At 41.9% G+C, this 12,572-nt stretch overlaps 1 protein-coding gene and 1 long non-coding RNA gene across 5 annotated transcripts in view; one reads left to right on the plus strand and one right to left on the minus strand.

Annotated features, from left to right (window-relative positions):
• GRB14 (growth factor receptor bound protein 14) overlaps window positions 1–8,518 on the minus strand; it is a 115,074-nt gene extending 106,556 nt beyond the window's left edge. For all 4 annotated transcript variants that reach the window (XM_032355785.1, XM_032355787.1, XM_032355784.1 and 1 more), the window contains exons 1-2: window positions 8,142–8,518; window positions 6,728–6,860 (exon numbers count right to left, since the gene is read on the minus strand). In XM_032355785.1, coding sequence (XP_032211676.1) covers window positions 6,728–6,860; window positions 8,142–8,332 — 324 coding nt within the window. In that variant the 5' untranslated portion in view covers window positions 8,333–8,518. The remainder of the gene's footprint in view (window positions 1–6,727; window positions 6,861–8,141) is intronic.
• Window positions 7,922–12,572, plus strand: part of LOC116597706 — a 56,292-nt gene continuing 51,641 nt past the window's right edge. Inside the window, exons 1-2 of the long non-coding RNA XR_004288749.1 lie at window positions 7,922–7,990; window positions 9,424–9,530. This is a non-coding gene — a long non-coding RNA (uncharacterized LOC116597706). The remainder of the gene's footprint in view (window positions 7,991–9,423; window positions 9,531–12,572) is intronic.

Consider the following 12,572-nt stretch of genomic DNA (forward strand, 5'->3'; position numbering starts at 1 on the left):
AGACTTGTGGCCTTTTCCGAGGTTCTTCATTGAGCTTATCGCTTATCTAGAGTGCCAAAAGGACAATGTCCCAGTCTGCCTATCCCCGCTTAAATACATATCAGTGTATTCTTACAGAATGGAATTTCTTACTATCCTATATGAGTTGACGTGTTCAAATGCAACATCTACAAGACTACAGAAAGCTTTTTTATATTAATTAAGATCCACATTTATATTGAACCATGAACGGCTTCAATTTTCCTTCTGTTGAAAGAACATAATATATGCCCCTAGGGAAAAACAAGCCAGAAGCTGAGCTTTCAAGACAAGTGAAAAATAAAACCCATATTGCAGATAAAGGTTGGATTGCAAATGTACCCTGCAAATTAACCAAGAATTAGAGGCAACCTTCAAACTGGAAATAAAACCTTGACAAGCAGATCTGCTGGGAGATTTAAGTTTTAAAATAGGAAGAGACAGCTGTCTTCTGTTACAAATGGAAGTAACTAGCATGAAGTAGAGAGAATCCTGAGCTGGTAGCTCCTGTCATCAGAGGCTACGGGACATCACTAAGTTGCAAACTCAAGACAATGGCCAAGAAAGATACCCATCGTTGAAGGGTGGCATTCACTGAAACCACTGTCAAGTAAATATGCTTCATTTGAATTAAGTGAATCAAAGCAAAGGAAGCAGACACTGTGAACTGGCTAGGCCACTCAGCCAAACTAACTGGTAGATCACCATATATCACAGGTGTGCAATAAGGCTTTGATTTTGTGTCCACTGTTGTTTGTTTGAGATCTTTCTCTCCTAGGGCACTAATCATCCATTGTTTCTTCCTACCCTCATACGCCATACCTATTGAAGCTGGACTTCCTGCTCACAGAATTTGTTCTCACAAACTTGGCTGAGCAGCGGTCCAGGCCCTGTGCCCCTTCGGCTATAGCTGACTGAATAAGAGCTGGACACGCGAGCTACAAGCTCTCTCCAGATGCAGACTCGAGTCACTTATCAAGTGCTGAACCACCAGTAGGAGGAATGATTTATTCCAATGGGGTGGCCATCAGGGACCAGGTACATGGAGAGGCATTCAAGACAAGCAAGACTGAAGACAAATGTGAGAATGAAATGGACATAGACGGAGAAGCAGAGGGGTACCTCGGTGGCTCAGTGGGTTACAGCCTCTGCCTTCGGCTCAGGTCATGATCCCAGGGTCCTGGGATCGAGCCTCGCATCGGTCTCTCTGCTCAGCAGGGAGCCTGCTTCCTCCTCTCTCTCTCTCTGTCTCTGCCTGCCTCTATGCCTACTTGTGATCTCTGTTGGTCAAATAAATAAATAAATCTTTAAAAAAAAAAAAAAAAAAAAGGAAGGAGGAGCAGAGATTATGTGCTGTGCTGGTGAAGAATGGAGAAAGTGGCTGCCTTGATCTTGGCTGACTTTCCCCGATTCCAATCTCTCATGAGATCAGTGAACTTTTGGCCTTCAGATACTATAATACAACCTTTCAGGCTAGTTCATGTGAGGCTCTGTTTCCTCCAAACAATCAATACCTGGATAAAATACCAACTAAAGTCCATTTGTAATATTTCTACCTTTTCTCAACTAAATGATATTGTCCATGATTTTGAAAGGTCAGATTGCCCCAGAAGTCTAAAAGCAACTGGGAATATGAATACCCCTGATTTTCCAAAGAAGTCAAAGAGAAAAAAAAAAATAATAAGTCTAATTCTTATGCCCTTCATCAGGACACTGTTGTTGAGGGGGTTTTGCAAGAGGCCTGAGTATCAACATTTTTAACAAGCAGCCCTGCTGATTCTTAGAAAGATGGTCCAGTGTTTACACTTTAAAAAGTACTCCTCTAAAGCCTGCTTCAATATTGCTACAAAGATCTGTGTACTTTCAAATTCTTCCCAAGAAAAATGATATTCATCAAGTGCCAACATTCAGAAGTAGCAAATTGCAGCTGGAAAGACATATTTGTTTGAAACCCTAATAGGAGCAAGTATTGTTTCTATTTATTTTTTTCTGCATATATAAGATATTTGCATTTCATTCCACATTAAATGGGATTTTGTAAAATGGCCTGGGGAAGCCTAAATGCAACTTATGATGCTGTTTCCATCTGAAAATGAATTTAAATTTCTAAAGAGCTAATTTAAGGACTTTTGAAATATAACCAGTTCATAATTTGAGGATTTCGTGTATCATTCCAACTGAAACAATTTGGTTATGATACCAAGGAATCATTATTATTTTTGTTAGACAATACTGGCATTTTGTTCATAGAAGAAAATATATTTTTCAGAGATGCATACAAAACTAGGTGGGGATACAATGAGAGGATGTTCAGGATTTATTTTAAAATATTTCAACAAAGACAAAAATTTCAGAAAAGAATACATGAAGTAAATGAAGCAAAATCTTACTAATTACTGAATCTGGAAAATGGAAATATGAGACTATAATTTATTGCTTTATACTTCTGTGAATATTGGAGAAATGAGTATAGGAGAGATCAGTTAATGTAGCAGCCATGTAAGATTCCTATAGGACTATGCGAATTGGGTTAATTACTAGCATCACAAAGGAATGACATCAGAGGCCCGTTAATTTGGGAAGAGATGAACTTGTCTTTTGATAGTTCCTGATATGTGAGAGAAAAAAGAAATCAAAGGCAGAGCACATGAAAAAGTGATTTCTTAATTATTTGAAAGATATTTTTGTTTTTCTGAGATGTACAAAAAGGCTTAATTCAATACAGAATACATCAGAAATAGTGTGGTAAGGGGCAAAGCACATTCAGACATGATACTCTTTTTGATCTCCCTTTATTTAAATTGTAAGAGTATGACCAAATCATTTCCGGCTTTTGCCCTTTACCAAAAAATTACAAAATGTGGATCAGAGACCTCTTCTTGGCATTCTTCTAACTGTGGACTATAAACTGCACACAAAAGCTGATTATTAGAAATACTAGTAAATCCTACTTGGTGATAAGTCAATTATTTGATAAATTTTGCATATCAGTTTTAGGGAGAGGATGGAGAAGAAAGCTAGAAGATAAAAAACACAAAGAGATAGCTACAGTTGAGGAAGAAGAAGAAAAATAAAAAAGAAGAATCTAGGTCCTTAAATGAGTATTAACTAATGGTACCATCACCCATGTTCTACTATTATGAGCAGTTGTAACTAACAATACTGGCATGTTTATTCCTTGTGCTGCTCTTAGTTTTCAACTTCTGTAGTAATTGGACCTTCCTTAAAAAGACTCTATTTAAAGCCTCAAGAAATGCAGTTTCCAGGTCCTCCCTGTGCCATCATCAGCCACATAGCATTTTTTAGCCTCAGTTTACTCATCTGTAAAGCAGCATTCAGTAGATGAATTCAAAGTTCTCTTCCAGCTCAAATATTCCACAACACAGTTTTTCATGGGTATCTTTTTATCTTTAAAATCTTCAGATACTTTATTTTGTATGTTTCACTACCAAGTACTGGGAAGCAATTAACCAGACCTACAGCACAAGCTGAGTCCCAGTACAAAAATTACCTGAGGGTAGACAAACACAAGACAAGAACTGATTCTTTTGCAAGGGCTAAGGATCTTTTATTCTTTCTCTTTCTTCAAATAGTAGGTACTAAGGGTGATTTCCTGATAAATTTCAATCAGAAATAGAAAAAAAGAGAGAGAGATCTAAATTCATATGTCACTTTCAATATAAAGTCTAAATTGCAAGTAATTTTTCTGGACCATGCATATAAAGGAATCTGCTTTAAATCTACTTTATTGGTAAGCATAGGGAAATATGTCTAGGAAATATATCTGGCCAGTACTATAACAAGGAGAGAGAATAAAGAATCTATATTCTATATCACTCAGCTCTTTTTTAAAATAAAAACACTGGAAGCCTATAGTAAATATTATATACTTTTAGACACTTTATTTTCAGAGATAAAGTATATCCTATTTGTGGCTTCAGTGCACTTTACCACTCATGCATTTTGTAGGTGTCTCAAATTGCTAAAAAAAAAAATGTATGGCCTATGAAATGATTTTTGGCTGTGGCTTTGAAAGGCCACATGAAATTTAACATGTCTAGTCTGGATTCTTTCAAACTTTCTGGTCAATTATTTGTAAATAACAAGTGCAATTCTTCACTTTTTCTACAGGGAGAAAAGAACTGCTAAAATGACTGGAATGGTTAAACAAAACAAATGAAAGAGAGACTATAAAGAAAAGAGACATTAGCTCCTGTAATGTGTCAACCATAAATAATGGTCAATAGAAACCTATCACATCCAGTCATTTACATCATCTCAAGTGAAGGTCAGAGATAATCGGGCCAGAAATACCATCTTGTAAAAGGGTCATCGGTGTCAAAAAGATACTGTGCTTGGGAAATCACTGACAGAGTCAGCTGTTCCCAAAGCATCACTCAGTCCAAAGAACTGAGCATATATAAAGGAATAAAAACAAAGGAGCTGTTCTAAATGCAAAGTGTAGGTGGAAACATAAAAGAATGTAAAAAGGAACCTTCCTCTTCCCCAACTTTGGGACATTCTTCTCTTCACAGAAATCCCAACCCTTGGGCAAAGGAAGATATAGCGTGAAGGGCCCTTTCCGGGTGGGAACGGCCCTCTGGGACTGGTCTCCAGGAGGCTGGCCAGAACTCTCAGCTCAGGAAACAGCACTGCTGTCTGTGTGGACGTAGTGCTCTCTGAGAAGGTCACTGTGGAAATAGGACACAAGGCCAGAGCAGGAAACCAGCCGGAGTCAAGAGTAACACAGCACCCTTTTCCCATTTTGCCAATTTGCTAAACCTGCGAAGAAATGCTCACTCCCCAATACATGATGTCTTACTCCAGCATGATGACTACACACCCTTAGGGCACACCCTGAATTGACGCGGACTCACACCCATCCTCTCTTTTTCTCTCCCTCTACTAACATATTTTCTCTCTATTCAAAAGAAACCTTGCCCCACTGACATCTCTTGGACACAGGCATTTTCCCAGTGTTCAACCTAGAAATTAAAGTGAAAGTAAGGCCAGACCTCTTCTCTTCCACTCCCCTTCCTCTGTTCACCTCCTAACTCATACCCCAACTCTAAATCAAAGCCCCATCAAGGTATGGCATTTTTGCTTAGCTCAGTGCCCCAGAACCTAGGATGGTGCAAGGAATACAGCAGGCCCTCCATAAACAGGGAAATAATCTATTACATTCCCCCAGCTAACTATTATGCCATCATCAGACCTTTCCTTTTCCCATGCTGGATCCCACGGGCAATCATCAATTTTTCCGCCATCATGATACACAATCAAATCCATCACCCACATTTCCATCTTATATCCTTACCCAAAAGCCAAGCTCTTAAAAGGCCCAGACATTTCAGCAGGGCTGCTTTTTGCTTGGGCTCTGACTTTAAAACTCATCCTGATAATAAAGCTCTCAAGAATCTCCTCCTTGTTCATCTCCTCATCCAAAGTCACAGTCCCGCCCACTTAAGGACTTGCCTCCCCCATCAAAGTCTCTAATTGAGAACATACCTCTGCTCCGGGAATATTTACTCCCACTTTCTCCAGTCCTTTTCCAAAAAGCACATGCACCAATTAAACTTCAAACCGTCCCCCTCAAATTATATATATATATATATATATATATATATATATATATATGCCTTGTTATACCAGACTTCTATCAAAACCCAACAGTCCATGGAATGCTTCCCTTCTGTCTTTATTATTGCTTTATGTTATCAAGAACCCATCTATTCCCTAGGGTATTTCCTTCATTCCTAAAACATATATTATTGAACTCATCATAGGCAGAACTCATCAAAGGCAGAAAAAGGAAAGAGAACAATAGGTGTGGGGAAATGATCTATGGTCTTCTATCCACTTATTACTCCTCTCCTCACTGCAAGTATCTGACTGTTAAAAATCCTTGCCTCCATCCTTGCAAGAACAAGGTACATTTTGCCTAGTGAAACCGCTCCTTGTTTTGCTGATTCAAAATTGGGAGGGAATATATTAAGGGATGGGATTATTCTAGGATACACTATTTTTTTTTTTTCAAAATGTATAATCATGATGGATCTCTCCATAGTTGCTGGGTCCCTGAAATCTAATTTGCCTCCATCAGTCTTAAACTAGAAATGGAGAAAGAATGCAAAATCATGAAAGTAAAGTTCTTGTTCTAATCATCACTAAGGAGTCATCTGTCTTCTGTTGCCAGAAGCCTCCAAACTGAGGAATTTACTGGTGAAGAAGTCAAGTTGCATTCTCAACTCCAATTACGTTTTGCCACAGAATCACTATACCATTTCCTTTAGTAAGTGAGGTTGACGTGGGTTAAAAACGTGGAAGATTAAAGAAGGTATTAAAGAAATCAGCTAATCCCTTTCTCACCCCCAATACCCTCCTCCAATTTCTGACTAACATTGATAATCTATTATCACATATAACTTTCCCACCTACCCTGTAAATAATAATGGCTCCCAGACTCTGTCCTTTATATATAGTCTCCCATTTAACCCATCCCAAGAGCCTGGCAGGTAAGTTTTAACATTCCCATTTTACAGCTATGATAACTGGGGGCTCAAAGGGAAATGATGCCAAAAACTTTGTCGGCCAATAGTTATTTAAAATAGGCCATACCACTCCTTTGTTAACATTATAAAGTACGGAGTATCTTTAAAAACTGTGTAGATTTAGAACTCCTAAAATTAGAATATTTTAAAATGCATACCTGCTTTTTCCTTGAATTTGCTTTGGGAAACAGGCCTGCTGACAACACAGATGTAAATGGAGAACAGCATAGCTCAGGAAAAGGGTTTGGAATAGATGGCATTTCCAGAACATCAAGATCTTTCTTTTTTCTCCTACACCAAGAGAACATAGGAGGTAATTTACATAAAGCGGAATGTAAAATATAATTGCTGACAGGATTAAGAAGTTAAGGGCCAACATGTACCACTGTGTGACAACACTAATATTATATAAAGTACACAGCAAAGGTCTGTGATGTACTTTCTGTGGGTTAAAATAAAATTTGGTAATTGATATAAACCAACTTTCCATAGTATTTCAATCTTTTTTCGGGGGGGGGGGACCTTTAAAAAAACCACTAGGTATAGAAACTCCATTTCCAGCATTTTTTAATAATTTTCCTAAGCTGAAGTACAGACTATATAATTATTGACCCAAAAACCATCCTGAGAAGTTAGATATTTTTATGGATCCATTAAATTGACAAAGTCTACATTTAGTGAATTCATCCCTATGCTATTTTACTAATCACTTTTGGAAGTTATGGTTTATTAATTATAGCTGTGGTTCATCTCACTTCAAATTTCATTCACAATGTTGCCCACACACAGTCTGTTGATTTTTCAAGTGCTTATAGATACTAAACCGCAAGGCAGTGTTTTTGAAGAGGTAAGTGAACAGAACTTGCTAGTATAAAATGTACTCTAGTCCACTGCAGAGTAATTTTAACTTCTGTGAAGTTGAAGCACTTTGAAAATCTGGAGGAAAAAAAAGTACCATTTCAATGTATGAATATAAAGGACTACAGCTTTTTGTATTGTTGCAGTCTTTTTCTTTCCTAAAGTATGTGCAAAATTGTGAACTCTAAAGGCACTTAGCGCTGAATGCTATGGAGATTGAGAAACCTTTTAAAGCCTCTATTCTTTCCTGCTGAACAGCAAGACTGCTCAAACGTCAATCCTTGCTTTGCCTCTCCAGGGTCGCTGTAAGAGTCTATGTGGGAGGTGAACTCATTTATGCTATGATTTTTAAAAAATATATAAAATAAAAAGGATTAGGGTTTTTCTGTTTTGGTGTGGTTTGGGGGTTTTTTATAGTGCAGGGCCACGAAGAGAGGAAGGGGCTGGTCCGCCTGGCCTCCTAGTTCGCACGGATGGGCAGAGGTGAAAGCGACCAGGAGCTCTCAATGAAACGGTGATGCTATTTATAAGGCGCTGGGAGATCGCAATGTCCTGCTGAGCCGGTAGGAGCCAGCTCAAAGGGAATTGTCTTCAGAGACTTTCACAAACTTGGCCCAGCTCTGGGCACATGGCTCACCCCCTAGGACCGCCTCCTCAGCCCCTCGCCGGCTGCCAACCCAGGACACTCCCCCGCGCCCTCCGAGGGCTGCCTACCTGTCTGCAGCACAGCCGCGGGTCCCGTCCGGAGGGGGCAGGAGCGCCCGCGTGTGCAACCAGGGGGCAGGCGCCAGGTCGCGGGCGTCGCCCCTCCCCTGGGCAGCGCCGCACACCTGGGCAGCCAGCGGCGAGTCCTGGGCAGCCGCCCTATCCGCGGCGCTCTGCCCATCTTGCAGGGAAGTGGTCATTGTCGTTGGCCGGGGGGTCTCGGGTGTCACAGGAGACCCGGCGCGGCGGGGAGAGGGAGGCCGGGTGGCGGGAGGCGAAGCGCCTGCTCGGCAGCCCGAGCGCGCTGCAGGTGCGGTGGCCTCGCCGCCTGCGCTCCGGGCCCGGGCGGCTCAGACGCGCGGCCGAGCAGTCGGCGAGGCGGCGGGGGAGGGGAGGGGGCGGAAGAGGAGGGTGGGGAGAGGGGAGGAGCGGCCGGTGGGTGGGGGCCGCGGGCGGCGGGGCGAGGCGCGGAGGGGGCGGGGAGGGCGCCGAGCGCCGGGCGGGCCTCGCACCCCGCCCGGGACGCGCCGGGGCGCTGCCAGAGGTCCGGTGTGGCCGGGGTTCGGCCCTCGGTGGCCGGCACGCGAGGCTCGGGCCGCCACCTACCCAGGTGGGCACCCGAGCGCGAGGGCTGAGCCCAGGGTCAGGGCGGGCCCGCACCGCTGGAGGCGGGGACCCATGTGAACCGGCGTTCCCGAGGGGTTTGCCTAGCGGAGCGCAGGCGGGGCTGGGGTCTGGGAGGCCCTGACCCCCCAGACCCTTCTTTCCTGGCTCTGAGATCACCTAAGCTGTGGCTGGGCCGCCATGACAGGCCCCACCGTGCCCGGAGGCCAGGGGCCATGGGGCTAGGTTTGCCCCAGTCTTCCCCCACGTGCCTCTTCCTTCCACTCCTGCAGCCTTAGACGGGGCCTTGGGGGGGGGGGGGTGTAAGGGAGCAGGGAGTGCAATCCATGCAGTACAGGAAACTACTGAGATGTTTCAGAATTCTTAGTAAGGCGTGAATAATCCTGAAGGTGTCTTGGGAGTTCGAGAAAAATATTTTCTTTTAGTAAGAACAGCCCTCATGTAACGAATCCCCGGTCTGCCTTGTCCTATTCCACCCTCACAACAGCCTCACAAATCTCAATGTTTACCCCATTTTACAGATAAGGAAAATGGGGTTCAATAGCCTGCCTGGCAGAGCCCTAGAAATCAGTGCAGTTACGCATCCAATTCAGAAGATCCTTTCTTAAAAACCCAGACTGTTTGAAGTAGTAGCCCCTTTCTGTGATTTTGCTTTCCTCCATTTCAGTTACCTGTGGTCAGCCTCCTTCTGGAATAGATGACCTTCCTTTTGAGATACAGGCAGAAAGTCCGTAGCTTCTTCTCAAGGCACACCTCATTCTCACATCTCCTCAGGTAGGCATTTTGTCATCTCACATCGTCACAAGAAGGGTGAGTACAGTTCGATATGATATTTTGAGAGAAGCCACCTTTATATAACCTTTAGTGCAGTATATTGTTAAAATCGTTCTATTAATTAGTTATGATTGTTAATCTCTTACTGTGCCTAATTTATAAATTAAAATGTATCAGATAGCCATGTAGAGCATAAAACATGGTATATATAATATAGTTTATAAGATAGATACATAATCAGTATAGGTGGTTCAGTCTGGTAATAGATAATGGTTTCAGGTATCCACTGGGGGATCTTGAAACACATTTCTGCAGTTAAGGGTGGATTACCGTAATTACATTATGCCTAGGCTCTGAGGTGCAACTACTCTGAAATTCTATCTGCTCTTCCCATAAGTTCCCTCATCCCAGTGCACTGTAGAGGATTTCCAAATGCTTAACACACTCTTTGTTCTTTGACCAAATTAGGTAACACGTGTCCCTGGCATCTGTTTCACCAGGTTTTCTTAACCTCCACAATTCCGGCCCAGGGCGAGGCAAACACTTCCACCTGAAGAAGTAGGCAAAACCCTTTATTCCATACACACACACATAACACCACAGCACCAGCCTTCTAACAACCAGGAGTCACTAACTCCCAGCTTCTAAGGAAACTGGGAGTAGACCACAGTAGGAAAATCTTTGGGTCAAATAGCTTATAGAATCTAAGTTCTTCATTTTACTGATGTCAAAATTGAGACCCAATAAAGAGCAGAATCAGTGCAGGTCACATGGTGGGTGTGGTCTCCAGGAGACTCTCTACAGTGCACTAGCCATGGAAGGACAAAATGGTAGTTCTCGGGCCGGATAAAATAATGGTATACTCATCATGGTGAAAGTTAACGTGTTTTGATGCTGTGTGCCAGGCAAAGCCCTCACTCACCTCCAGGTCCCTAAATATGGTCTAAATTCTACATGCAGGTTTTAAGAGAGTTTCATGTAAAAGCATACAGATATAGTGAGGCCATTCCAGCAAAATAAAAAAGAGGTTATGTATTTACAGATAACTCGAACTAAACATATAAAGAAACAACTCCTCTTCCTTCCCTCCTCCTCCTCCTTCCTCCTCCTCCTCTTTCTTTTTCTTCTTCCTCTTTTTTCTTTCTTCTTTATCCCTAATTCTTCCAAAAGTCTTGGAGGCACCCAATTTCTCTTCTAGAATGGTACACTCTGTGGGGACTTGGGTGGCTCCGTCAGTTAAGTGTCTGCCTTCGGCTCAGGTCATGATCCCAGGATCCTGGGATCGAGCCCCACATTGGGCTCCCTGCTCAGCGGGGGATTCTGCTCCCCTTCTCTCCCTGTCCCTGCTCCTGTCTCTTGCTCTCACTCTTGCTCTCTCTCTCTCTCTTAAATAAATAAATAAAATCTTTTCTAAAAATGTGAAAAACTAAAAATAAATAAATAAATAAAATGGAATGATACTCTGAGCATCTAACAAGAGGATGAATCAGTCGTTAAAGTTTATTCCCACCCTGCTCCCAGCAACTCTCTCTCTCTCTCTCTCTCTCTCACACACACACACACACACACACACAGAGAACGGGCTTTTTTGTCAGAGAAAAGGATAGGTGAAAAGTGTTTATATCTTCAGAATCACTGGATTCTGAATTCTACTATTTTCCAGTAGTGTGTCCTGCTACACTTCCCAGTATGAATGTTTAACCTCAAGACCGAGTATTCATTTGTTGGAATGAGATCTCAATCTTGTCTCCCCTCTCCAGACATTTTCTTTTAGTGACTATCCAGGGAGTATCCATTTGCAGCCTTTTTGCTCCTTTTCTAAACCCCATGGCAAAAATTATAATACCCGTAGTCATCAGGGGCAAGAGCAAAAAGAACAAGTCTCAGAGGAATGGGACCTAAATAGTTGTGTCTTGCAGACGGGAGTTAAATATTGAATTTACATCTAGATACCTTGAGGCTCTATACCAAGAATTATTAGAATTAGCTCATTCTCATTTTCGAAGCAAGCCAACAAAAGAACCAGTTTTTCTATCTAAAAGGTTTACAAAAAATGATTCTAAATAAAGAACTATGCAATATAAAAGCAGAATACTATCAGACCTAGTACAGTCTAAAAGAATATAGTGACAATTTTTCACCAAAAAGGAAGTTATAAAGGGAGATTTTTCCTTCCCATAACTGACTAAGATTTCTGAAACAATGAGGCAGATATGTTGGTCTGAAACACCAAGGCAGTTATCTTGGTACCAAAGACTGTATCCTCCCCTGAGTGGCTGTTGTCCTTTTTGACTTAAATCTGTAAAACTGCAAAGGAAGCAGTTTGTCTCTTGGCCCCTCCCCCAATTTGAGCATTGTCTGCCCCTTTGCACCTCCCTTTCCTGTCTCTTGCCAGGTATCCTAGCCTTTCTACCCTTCAAGGAAGAGGTGTTCTCCCTGCTTTACTGTCTCACTTCCTTTATTCATCAAATCAAATTTCTTAACCCTTTAGGTTGGGAAAGATATCATACATACAGAAGAGAAGTTCACAGACAAAATTGTATGACGACTTATTACAAGGCAGACACCAATGTCAGGTCGTGAATTGCAGTCAATCCTCTAAAAGCTTCTCCCTCCAATCTGGATTTTCATGGTAATCAACTCATAGTTTAACCATAAGTATCCACCCCAAAACACAATAAAGTAGGTTGTCTGGTTTTGACATTTATATAAATGGAATCATACAATATGACCCATTTGTGCTAGACTTGGTTCCCTTAAGGTATTATTTACAATATTCTTTTTCAAGTAGCTGTAGCTCATTCTTCTATTGTATGTAAATAGCACAGTTTATTTATTCATTCTACGACTGATAAGCATCTGGATGACTTCCAGCTTCTGACTATTGTTAATTGTTGCTGCAATGAACATTTTGTACATGTCTCTTGATGCACATGTGTATACATTTTCTGGATGGTATATATGAGGGGCATTGTGAGGTCATGCTGTGTGTATATTCAGCTTGAGTAGATTCTGCTGATTTCTCAGAATTGTACCAATTCA

This window comes from Mustela erminea, chromosome 8, assembly GCF_009829155.1.
Source record: "Mustela erminea isolate mMusErm1 chromosome 8, mMusErm1.Pri, whole genome shotgun sequence".
Taxonomy (NCBI): domain Eukaryota; kingdom Metazoa; phylum Chordata; class Mammalia; order Carnivora; family Mustelidae; genus Mustela; species Mustela erminea.